This window comes from Primulina huaijiensis, chromosome 5, assembly GCF_012295235.1.
Source record: "Primulina huaijiensis isolate GDHJ02 chromosome 5, ASM1229523v2, whole genome shotgun sequence".
Classification (NCBI taxonomy): Eukaryota; Viridiplantae; Streptophyta; class Magnoliopsida; order Lamiales; family Gesneriaceae; genus Primulina; species Primulina huaijiensis.
In genome coordinates, this window is record NC_133310.1 from 7,432,261 (window position 1) to 7,452,921 (window position 20,661).

General features: G+C 38.5%; 1 protein-coding gene across 1 annotated transcript; it reads left to right on the plus strand.

Annotated features, from left to right (window-relative positions):
• Positions 1 to 201: 201 nt before the first annotated feature.
• LOC140977828 (abscisic acid receptor PYL4-like) lies at positions 202 to 921 on the plus strand. The gene has a single exon (XM_073442562.1). The coding sequence runs from the start codon at positions 228 to 230 to the stop codon at positions 888 to 890; it is 663 nt and encodes a 220-aa protein (XP_073298663.1). The 5' UTR covers positions 202 to 227; the 3' UTR covers positions 891 to 921.
• The last annotated feature ends 19,740 nt before the right edge of the window (positions 922 to 20,661 follow it).

Below are 20,661 nucleotides of genomic sequence, written 5' to 3' on the forward strand. Positions count from 1 at the left end.
TTCTATCAAGAAGATGTTCGTGCAAGTTGGGATCCACATGCAGCATCCCGTGAGATTATTCATTTTCTTTTATATTTTTCTCCTCCAAGGAAACATCAAAACCATGGTACAAAAATAATATTTTAATATTATTATTATTTAATTTTTCTCTATATATATACATTGTATATGTGGCTGTTACGGCACCGTCTGAACATTTTCTTGAATTATTCAAAAATTAACTCCTAATGTCTTCCTCTCTTCAGCTTCAAAGAATCAACCCGATCAACCATACCGCTACAAGCGGTGGAGTAACTGGAGGGGCCGCCGCTTTCAACAGTAAGCCTCAGAAGACCTCCTGGGTAATGCCTGAAATCTCAGGCGATCAGATTCCCCTGCCGGATAATTTGCTACACCACCACACTCACTCCGCGGCGAAGAACCAGTGCTGCTCCACGGTGGTCCAGGAGATCGACGCTCCGATAGACTCTGTGTGGTCTCTAGTCCGCCGCTTCGACAAGCCGCACGCTTACAAGCATTTTCTCAAGAGCTGTAACGTCATACTCGGCGGCGGCGAAGTGGGCACGCTGCGGGAGGTTCACGTGATCTCCGGCCTCCCGGCGGCTTCCAGCACCGAGAGACTCGAAATCCTGGATGATGAGGAGCACGTGATGAGCTTCAGCGTGGTTGGCGGCGACCACCGTTTGCATAACTACCGGTCCGTCACGACTCTGCATGCATCGCAGCCGTCTAGTGGCGGCACAGGGAATGGGACGGTGGTGGTTGAATCGTACGTGGTGGATATTCCCCAAGGGAATACGAAGGAAGAAACTTGTGCTTTCGTTGATACAATTGTGAGGTGCAACCTGGTATCACTTGCGCATTTAGCTGAAAATTTGGCCAAAAATTAAATCATCTCAATATTTTTTTCAAGGGGTCATTTCATTTGGCAAAAACTTATGTGAATGGTCGCTTATTTGGGTCATTCACGTAAAAAATATTATTTTTTATGTTAAGAGTATTATTTTTTATTGTGAATATCGGTAAGGTTGACTCGTCTCACAGATTAGGATTCATGAGACCCACTCCTTACATTAACTCGTACATTTTATATATTTGACATTATTTTTTTTATCAATTATAAAAATTATAGCATACAAAAAACATAAATATTGAGAAGTAAATATTAATTATCCATTTTTTTAATATGATGTTGATTTTTTTTATCAATAGAAAAGATTTTTCTTTTATTATATGATTTTATTTTTTCTATAGAAGCTAACACCTAGTACGAATTTATTTAAGTTTTAATCAGGGTTCTAAAAAGCCCGCTTAAGCCTCGCTTAAGCGCGCTTAAGCTTGAAGCTCGGCAAAAACGTCCCGCTTCGGAGAAAGCGGAAAAAAGCGGTCAAACTGTAGTTTGACCGAATTAAGCATAATTAAGATGTTTAATTAAGCATGTTTAAGCACAATTAATCGCATTTATTTATTTTTTAATTTTTTTTTATTTTGAAGGTATGTACTTTTATTTTAAAATAATAAATTAAGTTTATAATTTACATGTTTATTTTTTAATTTTAATTATGATTAAACATGTCTGATAATGATTTGACATATATTTAACATTTTTANTTTTTTTTTTTTTTTTTTTTTTTTTTTTACAAAAGATAATTCCATTAACTTTATAATCTGTCCATTATGACAAAACGTTGCAGAAAAAGATGAATTGCATCCCTCTATTCTAATTCTGTACAACTTTAATTTGCTTAATTTTCTAGTGCAAGTGCCTATGATTTTTGTAAAGATTAATAACTTTAAACCGCATTATCAATATAATATATAATGTTGATTAATTATCTAATATAAATGTGTATTTGAATCTATGCTTTCCATATTATATTATTTTAAGATTTAAGAACAGAGACAGCACAAGGAAAGATAAATGGTACGACCGATGAGTTATAACACACATGATATCAAAGTATCAAGTTCGAGATTATGTTTTAAGTTTGAAGTTTAATGGTAACAAGTCGTTTCCTTGGGTGTATGCTTTAATTTGTATATAAACTATGATTTTTTAGTAAGTGAATTATTAGTATACATACAACATAAATGGGGCGTGTTCTCAAACTGTTGTTTTTTGGCACTTTTAATCATTTTTCGTCGAAAAATTGACGTGATGCAAAACACATTAATAATGTCAGCAATCACATTAGCAAAATGGACTAAAAAGTAAAAATAAGGACTAACTTGTTAAGACTAAAAGTGATTGTTAACTTCCGGGGCTACAATTTAAAAAGTATATATATATATAGAGTTTTGATATGCTGCACATCTATCGTACGCACTTATGTGAGCACCGATGATGTGTCACTCACCTATTGGATGCACAATTTTTCTATATTTCATAACATCCAATAGGTGAGTGACACATCATCGGTGCTCACATAAGTGTGCACGGTAGGTGTGCAACATATCAAAACTCTATATTATATGAGTTTTGATATGCTGCACACCTACCGTGCGCACTTATATGAGCATCGATGATGTGTCACTCACCTACTGGATGCGCAATTTTTCTATATTTCATAACATCCAATAGGTGAGTGACACCTCATCGGTACTCACATAAATGTGCACGGTAGGTGTGTAGCATATCAAAACTCTATATTGTACGAACAAAAGCCCACTTGTTATTTAGTGTCGTTTCTTTTTCGTACATTGTTTTTTCTTTTTAGAAAAATAAAAATATTATCTGTGTTTGAATTCTATTAAACGATTGAAAATGCAAGTTGGCAACAGGGCTGTTATTTTGAATTTGTTCCTTTCGCTTTGTAATGGCATACTTTACGTAATATTACATTTATTTATGATAAAGGAAATAAAGAAAATTATTTATCTGCATTAAAGAGGAGAGCAATTTAATTTATATATTCATTTATCGAAAGGTTTTATTATTCTTTCTTTTTGGTTGTTTAAGGTGAACTATATATCATTAAAAATCAAATTTTATTCATGCTATAATTAGATAAGAACGCCAAAATCGGAAACCTCTTAAAAGAAATATAATAGGATGTATGGATTGGTTTGGAGAATAAATTTTTCGTATTTGGGAAACTTTTTTTTCGTCTCTCAAGTCCTCGTCTTGGATTGGAATCCACGGATTGAAAGATTGTGAATTATGACACTTCAACATAATCACTTATGATACCTCCATAAGAGCACGGGTCATGGATGACCCAGGATATTATATGGATAATCCAAATCAGGGTCAATCTGCAGGATAAATTCTTCATTAACCGGGCAGATGAATGACCGGGACATCTTCTCCCTGGGCTACCAGATGCCCGAGCTCTCATACAAGTTCCAAGGAAGCTTTCCATCCGGGCTACCTCGAAATTAGCACTTTACTCAAGCGCAAAAGTATGTGCTACTTTATTCTTGGCAATCATTACTGTCAGAATCATGGGGATTGGCGTGTCAGAACAAGTTGTCAGAAATAGGGTATGGACATCCATCTTACCCTGAGTAGCAAGTAGGCACTGAAAACAAGGTAATCACGAGATTTTCTTTAATAAATAGCAGGTATGTTTACATTTGAAGGGTCTTTATTTTTTATTCACAGATTCTCTTGTCACTCACGTTTATCCTTACATATATAGCCATTTTCATCATCTTCATCTGCTGACTTAAGCATCGGAGTGGTCACACCGGACACCCCTCCGGCGCCTATTCACGAGTTAATTTCTTTGTTTGCAGGTTACGTTTGAAGCCCTATCCCTTGCTCATTTTCCTTAAACACAACTCTTACCGCATCCGGTGAATTCCCCCGATCCTACTCACCTAATTCACTGGGATCATATCATTGGCGCCGTCTCTGGGAAATTGAGCTCAAGACGAAGACATGGCTCCTACAAGAAGGACAAATCAAGATACTTCTCGGGCTCCTGGAGATAATACACTTATATCTGGTCAAGGTGGTCCTCCATTCACAGGACCTCTACCTATTATTACTTTGTCACCTGAGGAGTTGGCTAGGATTATCTCTGACGCCGTCGAAAAGGCTGTAGCAAGAAAGGCCCCTTCTCATCATGCTACACAACCCGAAGGGGAGCATGAGCGAGAGCAAGAGGCGAGAGAGGAGGAAGTGAGAATGGAAGATAAAGATGTTAGTGTTGGTTCTAAATTCCCCACTGTGGCCGAGGAGTTGGAAGGATTGAGGCAGAAAATGAGGATTTTGGAGGGGCAAATGGAGTGTCGGAATAATGCCCGAGTAATCAATAAGGGATTTTCTTTTGTTGATACCATCGTCCAGGAACCTCTGCCCGGGCATTTTAAATCTGCCAAAATCAAGGATTATGATGACAGTGCTGACCCTGAGGAGCTTTTGGCCCGGTTTGAGAACATGGTCATGATGCATTGCTATGGGTATCAGATCAAGTGTAAGGTGTTTTCAACTACTCTGGTGGATTCGGCCCAGAGATGGTTTGAAAGATTGTCCCCTCAGAGCATTCAATCTTTTGAGGACTTTCAAAATGTGTTTTTACATCACTTCAGCAGCAGCAAAAAGTACAAAAGGACTGTTTTTAGTCTTTTTGAAGTAAAGCAAAGTCCGGAAGAAATTTTAAGGGCTTACATCTGAAGATTTAATCGTGTTGCTTTGGATGTTCCCTCCTGCGCCCCCGAGACCAAAACTACTGCATTCATTCAGGGCTAAGGGAGGGAGAATTTTTTTGATCGTTGACCAAGAAGACGCCTGGGGATTTTGAAGATCTTTTGGCCCGGGCAGAAAAATACATTAATATGGAAGAGGCTCAGAAGTAGAAAAGAGATGCTTTGAAAAGAGAGAGGGGTGACCGGGTGGCCAGACCCGAGGAGAGAGGGCAGAGGAGGGGCATTCCCGGGCATTTTTCTCAACATGTGCCTTTAAAGATTGCCCTGGACCGAGAAGTTCAAGAATGCAGCACAGAAAGATCGAAAGATCTGGATCGCACTCCACAGCCTGCTAGGCCCGAGAAGAAGAGATATTTTACCCTGCATAAAGTGTGTTGTCACAACACAGAGGATTGCCGAATGCTAAAAAGAGATTATGTCTTGCCTGCTGTCCAGAGATATAATCCACCCAATAAGAGGACGAGGTTGCCACCTTGGACAAGTTGGCAGCCAGGACCCAGTGTCTGGGAAAATTCGAGAGATGCTCATAGGGGATGAAGCAATCAGGAGCCTGAGAGGAAGAGGGCCTTGCCCCATGTCTTGGGGGTAATAAAAATGAGCTATGGAAGTTCTACCGATGGTGATTCTAATCGGGCTTGGAAGTCAAGGAGTAGGAGAGATTGTATGGAGGTTGAGTGAGTGAGGAGGAGTGAGGCGGTTATTAGCTTTGGCCCGGAGGATCTTAAGGGCGTCAGTCTTCCCATAATGACGCTCTAGTAATCCAAGCCCGAGTAGCAAGTTATGACATCATAAGGGTTTTTGTCGATTCGGACAGTTCTGTAAATGTTATTTTCAAGGAAGCCCTCATACAGATGGATTTGCAAGGGTACCAGTTGGAGACAGTGGAAACTGTACTTTTTGACTTTGTTGGCCATGCCGTCTACCCTGAAGGAGAGATTATCTTGCCCTTGACTCTGGGCACCAGGGAATTGAAGAAGATTGTCATGACCACTTTTACTGTTGTAAATGCCCCGTCATCATATGATATTATTATGAGGCGGCCGACCATGAATGAGCTGAAGGCCGTAGCATCCACATATCATCAGAAGACAAAATTTCCAGTGGGAAACCAAGTAGGAGAGGTTCGGGGAGACCAGCCTTCTTCCCGGAAGTGTTACGTGTAAGCGGTCAGGGTGGATCAAAAGAAAACGAAGAGAGAAGAGAAGAGAGTGAGCGGAGATAAGGGGGACGAGAGATTAGTGAAGAATGGTGAGGTTCATTTTGTAGCGGAGGAGGAGCATGAAGTAGTGGAGATTGGGCAAGGCATGGAGATCCGGGTGGCTCGAGATCTTGACTTACCTACCCGGATCAGCTTAATAAACCGTTTAAAAACTAATGTTAATGTTTTTGTCTGGTCCCAACTGGAATTGAGCGGGATCTCACCCCTGATAGTTGAGCATCATTTGAACATCCTTCCGGGATCTCAACTTATTAAGCAGAAGAATAGACACTTTGGTCCTGAGAAAGACAAAGTAATTGATGTACATGTTCGAGATTTGTTGCTGGCCGACCACATTCGAGAAATATAATTTCCTACATGGCTCTCGAATGTGGTGGTGGTACCCAAGTTGACCGGGAAGTGGAGGATGTGTGTTGATTTTAGAGATCTCAACAAGGCTTGCCCCAAATACCATTATCCTTTGCCCAGGATTGATCAGTTGGTGTATTCCACCTCTGGATATGAATTACTCAGTTTCATGGATGCTTACCAGGGGTATCATCAAATTCTCCTAGCCAAGAATGATCAAGATAAAACTAGCTTCATTACCTCGGGAGGCACATTTTGTTATGTGGTTATGCCCTTCGGGTTAAGGAATGCTAGGGCAACATATCAGCGTCTGATGAACAGAGTTTTTGAGAAGCAAATGGGGATAAATGTGGAAGTGTATGTTGATGATATCTTGGGCACGTCTCGAGAAGTTCGTTGTTTTATTTCTGATTTGGAGGAGACTTTTGCTACTCTCATGCATTATGGGATAAAACTCAATCCATCCAAGTGTATATTTGGCGTAAAAAGTGGCAAATTTTTGGGTTTTATGCTTACTGACCGGGGGATCGAGGTGAATCCTGAGAAAGTCAAGTTAGTGCTAGACATGTCATCCCCTCGATTTGTTCGAGAAGTGCAAAAGCTGACCGAGAGAATCGCTTCACTTTCCCGGTTCATATCCCGATCTGCACATCGGATTTATCCATTCTTTCAGGTCCTTCGGAAGGCACAACAATTTGGGTGGGATGAGAAGTGCGAGCAGGCCTTCAAAGATCTTAAGAGTCACTTGGCGGAGCTTCTTGTCCTAGTGAAACCAGAGCCAGAGGAAAAATTGTTTGTATATTTGTCAACTACTGAGTTTGCTGTCAGTTCGGTGCTTATAAGGAAAGAAGGCTCTGATCAGAAGCCTATTTATTATGGTAGTCATGCTCTCAAATGACCCGAGCTCCGGTACAGTGAAGTGGAAAAGATAGCTCTGGCCCTGGTTATGACTGCCCAAAAACTGCGACCTTATTTCTATCGCATCAAATTATTGTGCTTACCAATAGTCTTCTTGGAAATATTATGACTCATTCGGAGGTGTTTGGGAGAATGATCAAGTGGACAATGGAGTTGGGAGAATATGACATTGAATACAAACCTCGAGCTGCTATCAAAGCACATGCCCTGTCAGATTTCTTGTTTGAGATGATTCAGCCTAATGAGAAAAAGATTTGGAGAGTATCTGTGGATGTGATGTCTAGTCTCTCCGGATGTGGAGTAGGAGTGGTGATAATAGCCCTCCGGGAGAAAAGATAAAATTAGCTTTGAGAATTGACTCTCGGGTGATCAATAATGAAGCAGAGTATGAGGGTGTTCTCGTCGGTGTACGTGCTGCTCGGGAAATTGGAGCTTCCTGGATCATTTTATATTCCGATTCACAATTAGTCACTCAGCAGATAAAGGGCGTTTATGAGACTAAGGATGATAGAATTCTTAAACATCTAAAGCTGATTAAAACCCAAGCAGAATTTTTTGTGGATTGGAGTATTGAGCAGATCTCACGGGATGAGAATGGGGAAGCAGATGCTTTGGCCAAACTAACCGCCTCCTTATCAGAAGTCAATACTCGAGAAGTATTGCATTTTACCCGACTAATTCTTTCCACAGAGGAGAAAGTGCTGCCAACGCAAGAGGATTCCTGGATGACACCTCTGATAAAATTCATTGCCTTCAATGAATTACCTGAAGATCAAGCTTAGACTCAAAAGATCAAGAGACAAGCTCCCAGGATTGTTCTTTTAAATAACATCTTGTATAGAAGATCATACCAGAGAACTTTGTTGAAGTGCTTATCTATGGGAGAGGTTGATTATGTCCTCAGGGAAATTCATGAAAGATGTTGTGGGGAGCATCTCGGGAGAATAAAGTTGGCCCGGAAGGCAATGCTTGCTAGATTTTGGTGACCGAGTATAAACCAAGACTCTGCTCACGTGGTTCGGGCATGTGATGGTTGTCAACATCATTCTAATTTTCAGCAGAGCCCGGCTACTCTTATGAGGCCCATTTGGGCTTCTTGCCCTTTCGATCAGTGGGAGATGGATATTGTCAGTCCCTTTCAAGTTGTCCGGGCTCAAAAAAAATTTATATTGGTAGCTGTTGATTATTTTTTCAAATGGGTAGAAGCTGAGCCCCTGGCTAGGATTACTGAGAAGGAAGTGTTGAAGTTTCTGTGGAAGAACATAGTGTGCCGATTTGGAGTTCCCAGGAAACTAATTTCAGATAATGGAAGGCAGTTTCAGTGAAAGGAGATCACGTCTTGGTGCCAAGAAATGAAGATTACTCAGTCTTTCACTTTTGTTGCTTACCCTCAAGAAAATGGTCAAACAGATGTCGTAAACAGAATCATTGTGCATGTCTTGAAAACTCAGTTGTAAGGCAAAGGAAAAGACTGGGTGGATGAGCTACATAGTGTTCTCTGGGCATACAGGACCACACCCCGAGTACCTACTCAGGAAACTTCTTTTAATCTAGTATATGGTTCTCAAGCAGTTCTTCCTATTGAAATTTGGCAATTTTCTACCGGGGTAGAATCTTACCCGGATAACAATTATCAGAAGCGAGAGATAGAATTGGATCTATTAGAGGAGAAGAGAGAGCAGTGGTATGATTCGAATGGAAGCTTATCGAGGCCGGGTTATGAAATCATACAACAAGCAAGTCCGAATCCGAGACTTTCAAATAGGAAATCTGGTGATGAAAAAAGTCAATCCAGCTGGAGATGTTGGTAAATTGGAAGCTCTGTGGGAATGACCTTTTAAGATAATCCGGAAAGTTTGCTCGGAAGCATTTTATCTTGAGGATGCTCAAGGAAGCTCTCTCAAGCGACCCTGAAATATATTTCATTTGAAAAAGTATTATGCTTAATATGTAATTATTGTTTGAAGATATAATGAAGTTATTTTCTTCTCAGAAAGTGCATGAATATTATATCTAAACCTGGGATGTACAATGCCCCGGTTAATCTACAAGTCCAGAAACTCATACCCTGGCTCGAGGCTCCATACCCTGGTTATTCTTTAAGCCTAGGGCTCCGTACCCTGGCTCGAGGCTCCACACCTCGATCACTTTAAGCCCAGGGCTCTGTACCTTGGCTCGGGGCTCCGTACCTCGACCACTCCAAGTCCAAGGACCCGTACCCTGGCCTAGGTCTCCATACCCTGGTTATTGTTTAAGCCCAGGGCTCCGTACCTTGGCTCGGGGCTCCACACCTTGATCACTTTAAGCCCAGGGCTCTGTACCTTGGGTCGGGGCACCGCACCTCGACCACTCCAAGTCCAGGTACCCGTACCTTGGCCTAGAGCTCTATACCCTGGTTATTCTTTAAGCCCAGGGCTCCGTACCCTGGCTCGAGGCTCCGCACCTCGACCACTTTAAGCTCAGGGCTCCGTACCCTAGCTCGGGGCTCCGCACCTCGACCACTTTAAAACCAGGGATCCACAACCAGACTCGTGCTTTATACCAAAGTTATTTTCCAACACTTAGAAAAATTCAGAGATTCAACATTTACAAGCAATTTATGAATGAGAAGAATCTAATTATTTCTAAGGGACGCTATGGCCTAGCCAAAACCGGGAAAACCTTCACTATCCTCCGGGATGAGCCCGGCTTCTTCAAATAATACCAATCATTTGTCAAAACCGGTCTTGAAGAGAGGATAGGCCCGATCTTCAACGACCTTCTTGAATTCCAGAGACTGGATGAAGGAGGCCTGCCACTTGTCCTTATTATATTCTGCAATAGCTAGGGTACTCTCAGCAGCTTCCGCCCTGGATTGTTGTGTCTTTACCTGCTCGGATAGAGAATGATTCCTCGACTCCAAGACAGAGATAGTCCCTCATAGAGATTCCTCCCGAACGAGGCCCTCATTAACATCATTCTTGGCCTTCTCCAGATCTGTGTTCATCCGTGCCAATTGTTGGTTGGCCGTGTCCAAAGCAGTTAGGAGGCCGGCCACTTCTTCCTTGTGGGCAGGTCAGACCCGAGACATCTCTTCTTGGAGTTGCTAGTGAAGCTCTTGCATTGCCCGGGATTGATTTCCTTTTGTGGTAGCCGCCACCGTTACCTCTTCAAAGGTCGCCACAAGCATTTGAACACCATGTTTAAAAGAAGTTAGTATAAAAAAAATAAAAAATCAGAGAGACTCACAGAAAAGATCCGGTTGGACAGCTCGAAGAGCTTGGGGGTTGGGAGAGAGCTCTTCAGATGCGCCTCCTCAATAGGAATAAACATCTATTTCAGAAGCCTAAGTCCAGTAGGAATGGCTCCCTCTGTGAAGATATTGGCCCATGTAGGATGGTTGGGCTACGGGGGCTCGGTGAAGAGCCGATCTTGTGAAGGAGGGGTGGATTGAGTTGTTTGGGAGGTGCCTTGATCTCCTCCTGTGTTGTCTTCAACCAGTATCAGTTCCGGGCTTGTTGTAGCATTTCTCTTCCTTTGGATGAAGGGAACATGGTCTTCAGACTCTTCTTGAGAGTCCGTCCGGGTCACCTCCCGCTGCTGTTGATTTTCTGCCCGGACAGATTCATTCATCCAGGCCACCTCCTCCTCGGCCCTTTTCCTCTTTTCAGCAGCCGCTCTCCGGGCTGCAAGCTTCTTCTCCTTGGCCGCCTTCTTGGCCGTCCACTTCCTTGCAAAGGCCTATTGTATTTCTGAGTTATCTGCACAAAAGAAAAAGATGATCAGAACAACAAATAAGAAACATAAAGATAAGTGAAGAAAGAGAGGTCAGAGATAAAAGTTACCGGGTTGAGCGTCCGAGCCAGCAACTTCTTCTATTACTTGGTCAAATGGGTCCTCTGCCCGGGCACTCAACCAGTAAATTATCATATTCTTCTTAGAAATGAGGGTGGAAAAATAAAATTTTAGACCCTCCATCAATTCCTGGCTTCGGGTATAAGGCTCCTCGAATTTATAAGAACGAGGCAGAGATGGTTGAGGTGGAGGTGGAGGTGGAGGAGTAGAAAGAAACCCAGTTAAACATGGAAGGGAAGTCAGGAGTTGTATAAAGAAAAAAAGTCTTTTCCATCTCTTCTGAGAAGAAGATATATCATCAAAGAATCTAGATTTTAGCCGGACAGATAATGAGAAGGCATTATCTCCCAATCAACAAACAAAAAAGTAATGAAGGACAAGAGGATTAACAAGAAGGTCATGCATTTTGAAAAGGATGTAAGCCGAGGCCATAATTCGGAAAGATTTGGGGTCAGGCTGATTAATAGGTACACCATAGAACTTGGCAACCTCGATGTAGAAGGAGGGGACGGGAAATCGGAGACCATTTCTAACTTGGCCTCGGAAAAAAGTGGTAAAACCAGAGGAGGGCTATCAGCCCTGTCAGAGGGACCAGGAATCAAGATGGGAAAAGAAAAGGGAATGGAGCCTAGGGCCCGGAGTTCCTCGTCGGCTCTCGAACACAGATTGTTGCTCAATGAAGAAAACCAGTTAACCCCGAGAACCTCGGAGTGAGAAGAAGAGGAACCCCGGGCTTTTCTCTTGCACTTTTTCAAAGTTCAGGATCGGCCAGCAGAAGAAGGTTTAAGTTTTAGGGTTTTGGGTTTGGAAGAAAAACGTTTTGGGGGAGGATAAGGAGGTTAATCAGAGCGTATCGCAGTGGAATGTTAACTAGAAGACCCTCACGCATTCGCTCCGGAGGTGGAAGAATTAGAATTTGACATTTTTGAGGAAGATAAAGGGGAACTTACGAGGATGATGAACAGGAGGATATGTTGACAGGAAATAGCCCGAATGGAGGAGCGCTGCACGTCGGAGAAGTTGAGGGAATTTGGAGAGATTCGGAAATTGCAGAAAGTGGTAAATGAAAATGGTTCATTGTCTTATATAGGCGAGAGAAGAGTGATCTCAACCGTTGATCTAGAGGTGAATCAGACGGATATGATGCATCTTGAAAATTTTGCAGGTAGATGAAAGGACGTGCACGGAAATCGAGGCGTGTCAGACTGATCGCATTCTCGGAATACGAAATGTTTCAGACCGTTCGAATTCCACGACATACGTCATCATGAAATCATCTCCACTGCCCGAGAATACTAAACGACAAATATTCTTAAGCTCGGGAGATATGAGGCTTCGACACTCTATTCTTAAGCCTGGGAGACATAATGCCCCCACAACTTATCTCATGTCCAAGAGGCATGAATCTTCGATGCTTTTATAATCCGAAATTAATTATCTTTCTACAGAAATCTAAGCATGACTGGTCGGGACAGCGAGTGAGACTCTAGCCCGACTATTTAAGGGAGAGGTGGTGATACCCCCATAAGAGCCCGGGTCATGGATGACCCCGGATATTATATGGATAGCCCAAATCAGGGTCAATCTGTAGGATAAATTCTTCATTAACCGGGCTGGTGAATGCCCATGACAGCTTCTCCCCGGGCTACCAGACGCCCGGGCTCTCATACAAGTTCCCGGGAAGCTTTCCACTCGGGCTACCTCGAAAATAGCACTTTACTCGAGTACAACAGTATGAGCTACCTTATTCTTGGCAATCATTACTGTCAGAACCACAGGGGTTGGCGTGTCATAAAAAATTGTCAGAAGTTGGGTATGGACATCCATCTTATCCTAAGTAGCAAGTGGGTACTGAAAGTAAGGTAATCATGTGATTTTCTTCTATAAATAGCAGATATGTTTACATTTGAATGATCTTTATTTTTTATTCATAGATTCTCTTGTCAATCACGTATATCCTCACATATATAGCCATTTTCATCATCTTCACCAGTTGACTTAAACATCAGAGTGACCACACCGGACACCCTTCCGACGCCCATTCACGAGTCCATCTCCTTGTTTGCATGTTACGTTTGAAGCTCTATCCCTTGCTCATTTTCCTTAAACACAACTCTTATAGCATCCGATGGATTGCCCCGACCCTACTCACCCAATTCACCCGGATCACATCAACTTGCAAGTTGAATTCTGTAATTGAGATTTTCAATTCCGATTAACAACGGATTATAGTTCGAGTTCGATTATGAAGTTTTTCTCTATTTTAAAATTAAATTTATTAAAAAATATTGCAAACTGACGTTATTACGTTGTTTCCTTCCTATGGGGTGCCACCCCACTTAAGAAGAAAACGATGTCCACCTTCTCGTACCGTCGATTGATGTCCGGAAACTTCATGAAATTGAACTTGTTAGAAATCCATATTTAGATGGATTACATATAACGAATCTTATTCAACAACCTGATAATAAAATACAAGATCGGTAGCTGCGAGCCACCTATTTGGTATACCGAGCAATGCTTGTCCTTGACAAGATTCTGGCTCGGCCCAGGAATGCGCTTGCAAAAATATAAAGAAAGGGGTTCATGTAGCTGCTGCCCCCGCACGTGAACATACATTCTTCAAAGGTTTTTTTTTAATTCTCGGTAGAGCTTTTCACCTGGATTTTTTTATACAATTTAAGTTGATGGTTGTAAACAGATAGATAGTTTATCTGTTGGGTGATGAGTGGACATTTTACTAGAGGTTTCTAATCTACCTTTGTGTGATTCATGTTGAAGCATATACTCGGGGGTGGGTGTAGGACAGACGAATTTAAAGCAAACTCCACATTCATTAGATAGAGAAGATCACCAAGCTTGTGTAATCCATTGCCTAACTTATCTCAAGGAAAGCTTAATCCCAAGGCCAATAGGTATGATGTTAAAGCTCATTGATAGAAAGCACATCGAATACGAGGCTAGGAAAGGGGAAAGTACTGAATAAAAACAGAAACTTACTTATGTGAGAACCCGAAATTTTGAACCGACCAAGACACCTAAACCTGAATACTTACAGCTCATGAACTCAAATATTGCAAGCCATGTCCAGGCTTAAATCAGCACATTGTTGCATCTTGTGCCAACCATTTCAGCCTCGTTTTTGAACTCTAAATGGCCTAGTAAAGGGACTTTTAGCCATCATTATAACCTTCAGTTCAAACAGATTGTAAAAGCCACCATTATCACTTATTATGGCCATAAAAATCGAACTTAACGGCTTGAAAATCCAGTCCATTAAGCTGCCCAATTTTAACCTACAAATACCTCCCAATTCTTGAAGAACACACCCAAAAGCCACACTAAAGAACTTATTTATGTAGATACAGCGATTCGAATCCGATCTCCATTGTGAATATCGCACCAAACAATGTTCTAAATATTCTATCCAGAATGCATCCCAAGATAATATTTAGAAATCCGCCACCAACCTTCGCAAAAAATATGTGCATATTCTATGTGAGAAACAAAACAACTTCTGTTTGTTGTTCAGACACCGCTTCGAATGTCTTCCAAACCTGATATCCACCGTTCACAATTTATTTCACTTCTTTGTGAACACGCTAATTACATTTCAGCTCAATCCGATAGTTCAATGTTTCATGCGCATCTGCAAGTGAACTGAATTTTGGACATATGCAAATCTGAAAATTCATTTTATCTTTCTTTTGTATATTATTTTGGCGACTTGTTGTGTATCAAGCCAGAGAAAAATCACACCTAAAATATTTAGATTTAAGCTTAAAGTTTAAAAAGAGGATTGTAAATTCAGAGTTCAAGAAAATTTATATCCAGCATTCGAGCAAAGAAACTCGAGCATTCTAACAAGTGGGCTTTATTTAAAAGAGTAAGTGGGCTTTATTTAAGTAAGCTTTATTCGAATCCGATCTTCACCTTGAATGTTGGAGCATCTTTCTGTAAATGGGCTTTATTTAAAAAAGTATATACATATGTGTTTGAACATTCGATCGACATGATATATTCTTTCAATTCGATATATCATTTATTTGCTTTGATTTGATCATCACATTAAAAAACATGTTTGAAATTTTTTGAAGTCACTTCTTTGATTTGCATTTGAAATGGTAAAGAAATTTCTTATATTTTATAAATTTTGTTATGACCCTAATGTGATGGGATATAATAACCGTTGATATATATGGTCTCGTACCCTCAAAGAAATAACAATTAGAGACTGATGAGTTAACCATGGAAAATAATATGATTTTCAGTTTTTTATTTGTTATGATCGATCGACCCCAACCTACTGAGTATTTTACAAAATACTCATCATTTTCTCTAATTCTCCAGATAAGAACGAAAACAACAAGACGATGAGGAACAAGAGACGTTCTGGGACTGGTGATCAATGATCAAAATTCTATTTTATTTATGTTGTTCTGAACTTTATCTATTTGGACTATTTTTTTTGTAAAGACTATTTTTTTCTGTGAAAAGGAATTGTTTGTTTGTATATTGTACTATTAAGCTTATTGTTTTCAATTTCGGATTGTTAAAAAATGCTGAATGTATTCTCCGGTAATGGGGCATGACATTTAACTGATATCAGAGTTGACAGGTTTCATAACCCGGTTGGAAAAAATTCTAAAAAATGTGGCAAAATATTTTTCCAGTGGGCAATGCATTCCAATTTAAAACGACCGTTGGTGAAATTTTTTAAGTCCAAACAGGCTTTACAGGATGAAATTTTTTAAGTCCAAACAGGGAAATTTTTTAAGTCCAAACAGGCTTTACAGGATGAAATTTTTTAAGTCCAAACAGGCTTTACAGCACACTCGCACCAACTTTTCAGTAGACCCGCACTCAGTCTGTGCAAATTTATACAAACGAACAGGTTACACAGTGCACCCATACTCGACACTTAAAAAATCACCATAAAGGTTCCTTTTATCGTGACGTGACTTCCAAATCGCCAATTCGTTTAGGCCTCCGAAACCGTGTTTTTGTCATGTTCGGAAAATTTTTAATGGTCTATACCTTCGCATAGGAAACTAAAAATTCGATTATGTCGATTGTTCTGTAATCTTCCTAACTTATATTATTGATTCACAAGAAAATTTCCAAACTTTTCAATCTTAATAATTTTTTTTTAAAAAAAATTATGTTCGACCATTGTGTTGTACCAAAATATTTTGAACTACTAGATTAATACATATAATTATGATTTTGAGTTTTCTAATGCATTTTTAGAGAATCGTGATTTTTCAATCACCTCACGAAGACCATAAAATTTGGGCACCTTGTTCCAAAATTGTTCTCGAAAATTTTCAACCAATTTAATGGTTATTTGACCAAACATTTCTTCAATTTTTTAAAAATCATTATCATGCCATGAATTCAAATTTTACTAACCATTTTGTTATATTGTATTAGCAAAATGTGATAACTCATTCAAGACCCTAAATTAAGGTGTAACTTGACCAAGCATTTTTCGCCCACACATTTAAGCCATATTTGTGTGTGTGTGTGTGTGTGTGTGTGTGTGTGTGTGTGTGTGTGTGTATTTAGCCATAATATAGAAATTTTGAATGTTACTTCGAGCATCAAAAGAGTTTGTCCATTTTCGAGCCTTTTGCTGCCTTTTTCAAACATCTTGTCCAAAACTCGAGTATTTCTGCAACTAGTAGAAGGCAATCATTCGAGCAAGAAAGAGTCTACTTCATGCAACATTTCAACACAAGAAAATTTCGACCAACCTCATGTCCACTCCAGAAATCAAAAAAATCAACCCAAACCAAGATCGTTAAGGACTTCGAATTCAAGATTGAGAAACTTAATAGTACTGTTGCAATTTACTTCGTGACTAAGACGAGTTGAAGGATGTTAGGGACCACCTTCAAGTATAAATGTGACAAATTGCTTTCGATGACAAATTTGCGGAGAAACAACTTATAGATTACAAGGAGGAGCTTCAAGAGGCAAAAAAAAAAAATTGCCAATAAATTTCGGTAATCGCTGAGACATGGTGCAACAGTTTGGAGACCAACTCCAACAAAAGTTCAATGCATATAGTCTAGAAATTGAAGATTATGTGCAAAAATTTGAGCTCAGAAACCAAAACATGTGTGCAGAAATTGTCAATCAACAAAATGAGCTCAAGCATATGCAACAGCTACTGAATGCACAAGAAGAAGAGGTGAATGAAAAATGAGGAAACAAACAAATTATAGATTGAAAGAGTCAATAACATTATGATGAGATAAGTGCTCTTGGAAAAGTATACAACAATCAGGAAGTTGTATTGAAAATGATAAGAAGACTTCCAAGAAAATGAGATGTCAAAACCATGACAATCCAAGAATCTAAAGATCTAAGAAAACTGGAACTACATGATCTGTTAACAGTTCTCAAGACTTATGAGTTTGAATTAGAATCAAGGGATGGTGAACAGCCTACCACCCAATTGACAAAAGCCTTGGTTTCTACAACAATAGAACCATCAGTTTCTAAGGACAAACCAGCTGAGAAGTTGAGTAATGATGTCATGTTACTGTTTGTAAAGAATTTTGGCAAATTCTTGAGGAAAAATCTATGGAACTTTCAAAGCTCTTACAGAAGATCACATCACAAGAGAAAATTTGCCAATGAAGACAACTCATGTTTCAATTGTGAAAAGGTTGGTCATTTAATAGCAACTACGCAAAGCCCAAGAAATTTTATCGAAGACCAACTTATAAGGATAAGAGGTTCTTTGACAAGAAGAAAAGATCCAAAGATGACAAGAGATCATTCAAGAAGAAACATGACCAAAAAGCTCTGGTGGTCGAAGTCAGTAAGGCCAAGTGGGCAAGAATCATGGTTGATGTTGAGCAAGAATCTACCAGTGAAGAGGTATTCGATTTTAACTCCATTGATTTCACACGAGATGATTTATTCACAACATTACATGATTTGGTAAATTAGTACAAAAGACTTCTAATTCATTCAAGGAAGTAAAGTCTAAGCAAATGCATTCAATTTGTGAATTTCAGTACGGTATATGAACATCAGGAGCCTATCCATAAAATTGAAAAAATTGTTGAACATACGAACAAAGACAAAAATTATGGTATTTATTACAAACCTAAGAATACTTATGCCAAGACTAACTGATCTAATAACAAATTCCGTTCAGTAAGGCAGAACTCTATGAATGGTAAATTCTAACGATACTATAATTACAAGCTTGTTCAGAAGATATACAGACTGACCAATGAAGACAGAAAAGACAAACAACATGTTGTATTTAATTCATATAGAAAATTTCACATAAATTTTTCTGCACAACCCTTTCAGAACAAACAAAGAGGCCAGTCTGTCAAACTAATCACCATCAGTAACTGCAACTTTTGTATTAGCCTTCATTATAGTCTTCCTTTTGTCATTGGTCCATCACTAATGATATACCATATCATCATCTTGTGCAGCTAAATGATTCTGCATTCTGATTTTCTAGTCATTAAAATCTTCTTCGGAAAATATGAGGATCTTACTGAAAGAAGCCATTAAATAGATATTGTTCAGAAAATATAATTAGTCTCGCTCTAATATTACTTGTTAGGATTGGGTGATTGGTTAGAAGAGGGGGTTGAATAAACAATAAGACTAATTCATCAAAAATTCGGTATTTTGAATTTAGTAATCTAGTCAAATCAATGTCAATTGGTCAATCAGATAAGTTAAAGAAGAAAAACTGATAGATTGAACACTTAAAAATGATTAAGTAAGAAAAACAATTGGGTTATCAAAAGTGCGCTGACAAAAATGTAAATTGATGTTTTTGGATGTTTGAATATTTGAATAATTCCTACATCATTTCTTTTTCCTTGTGGAAAAGATGTTCACTAGAAGCTTTTGTAGATTACAACTTTTAGTAACAACTTGATTCCGTTTCAAATATGGTAGCCGTTAATCCCGTCTTTTTTTTACGTCACTCCCTGCTGACAATTCATACACAGTAGGTAGTGCTCACATACTTTTGACAATTAAGAGATTGTTGATATAGAAGACTTTATCCAAAAACTCAGCTTTTAAATCTAAGTAGTATAACTGATTCTTCAGATAATATTTATTCATTTACCCAAATATCTTTTAGTCCAATTGGTTTTCAGCTATCAGTTTAGTAGAGCTAGGTATCAGTTAAACTTAAAACACATTTTGTCTTATAATATAATACTTCCAGTTTAGCTCATTATCAGTTCTATTTGACTGAGTTTGTTAAATCCCTAAAACTTAATTGATCCAATAGTTTTATATCAAATCATTACAAATCTTGGATTTTATATTTTATTGCCTCGTAAATTTGAGTCAAAATAGTTAGTTAGATAATTTATCTTGTTCGTAAAAATTGTTTATAAGATTGCAATATTTAAAGTAATCATAGAAGAGATAATGAGTGATATTTGATTACAATTGTTGGAGACAATGATAGATATTTAAAGAGATCTGTTGGAAATATCTGAAGAGGTTTGTTTGAGATAATGAGATATATTAAAAGATATATGCAGATATTAAATTTTTTTTTTTGAAAAAATCACCAAATATATGATATATTTTTGAATAATTTTATTCATGTAATTTTATTAAGAAGAAAAAATTTTATTTGTTAAAATATGGATGATGATTTGACAAGGATATTGAAATTATTACTAAAAGAGCTATTAAAATATTGAAGAAACAAATTATGGAATAAACTCTTTTTGACAGGTTTGAAGAGCAAGGTGTTTTAATAATTTAGAACAATTTAGTTTTGACATTAAATAATTAGTTTTATTTTCCCAAATAATATATTTTTAATTTTTGCCTTTAAATTTAAAAAATAATTTTTTGTTTAAATCGTTACCAGAACTATTAGAAATCGGAATCAGAACTATATATATTCATGGGGTTTGATTATGGTTTCACTTTTCATCGGAAAGGTTGTATAAGCACATTAATGTTTGTAACAATATTGTTTTCTTTAATGGATTGTTTGATTCCTATGTATGACTCCGACGAGTATAATAACTCTCTAAAAACATTAAAAATGTCTTTTTATACTCCAATTTCTTCATCTAAATGTCAAGCATAAGAAAAAAAATGAAATATATGTTTCTAATTTTTATTTTATTGAAAATAGTAAAATTAAAACTATCTCATTTAGTATATAAAGATATGATATTTTAAAACAGTTATTATAGAATCTATATTACTACTTCTAATTAGTATGTGAACATGAAGTGAAAAATAAATCAAACCCCTGAAGTGGAAGTTGCAACAATTGTTTGAAATTAGACAAATGAAGTACATTAATTTATAGAGTGGGTACCATGTGAGACCGTCTCGCAGATCCTAATCTGTGGGACCGTCTCACGGGGTCAACCTTACCGATATTCACAATAAAAAGTAATACTTTTAGCATAAAAAATAATATTTTTACATGGATGACCCAAATCAGAGATCCGTCTCACAAAATACGACCCGTGAAACCGTCTCACACAAGTTTTTGTCTAATTTATAAGTAGCTAAAATGGAAATAAAATAAAATCATTTTCGAAGCTGGCAAAATATTTAAACTCACACAACAAAGTCTTGTATATTATTAATGAAACAATTAATACACTATTCTATATTTTTAAGAAGCCAAAAAATTCAAACAAAAAGACATGATC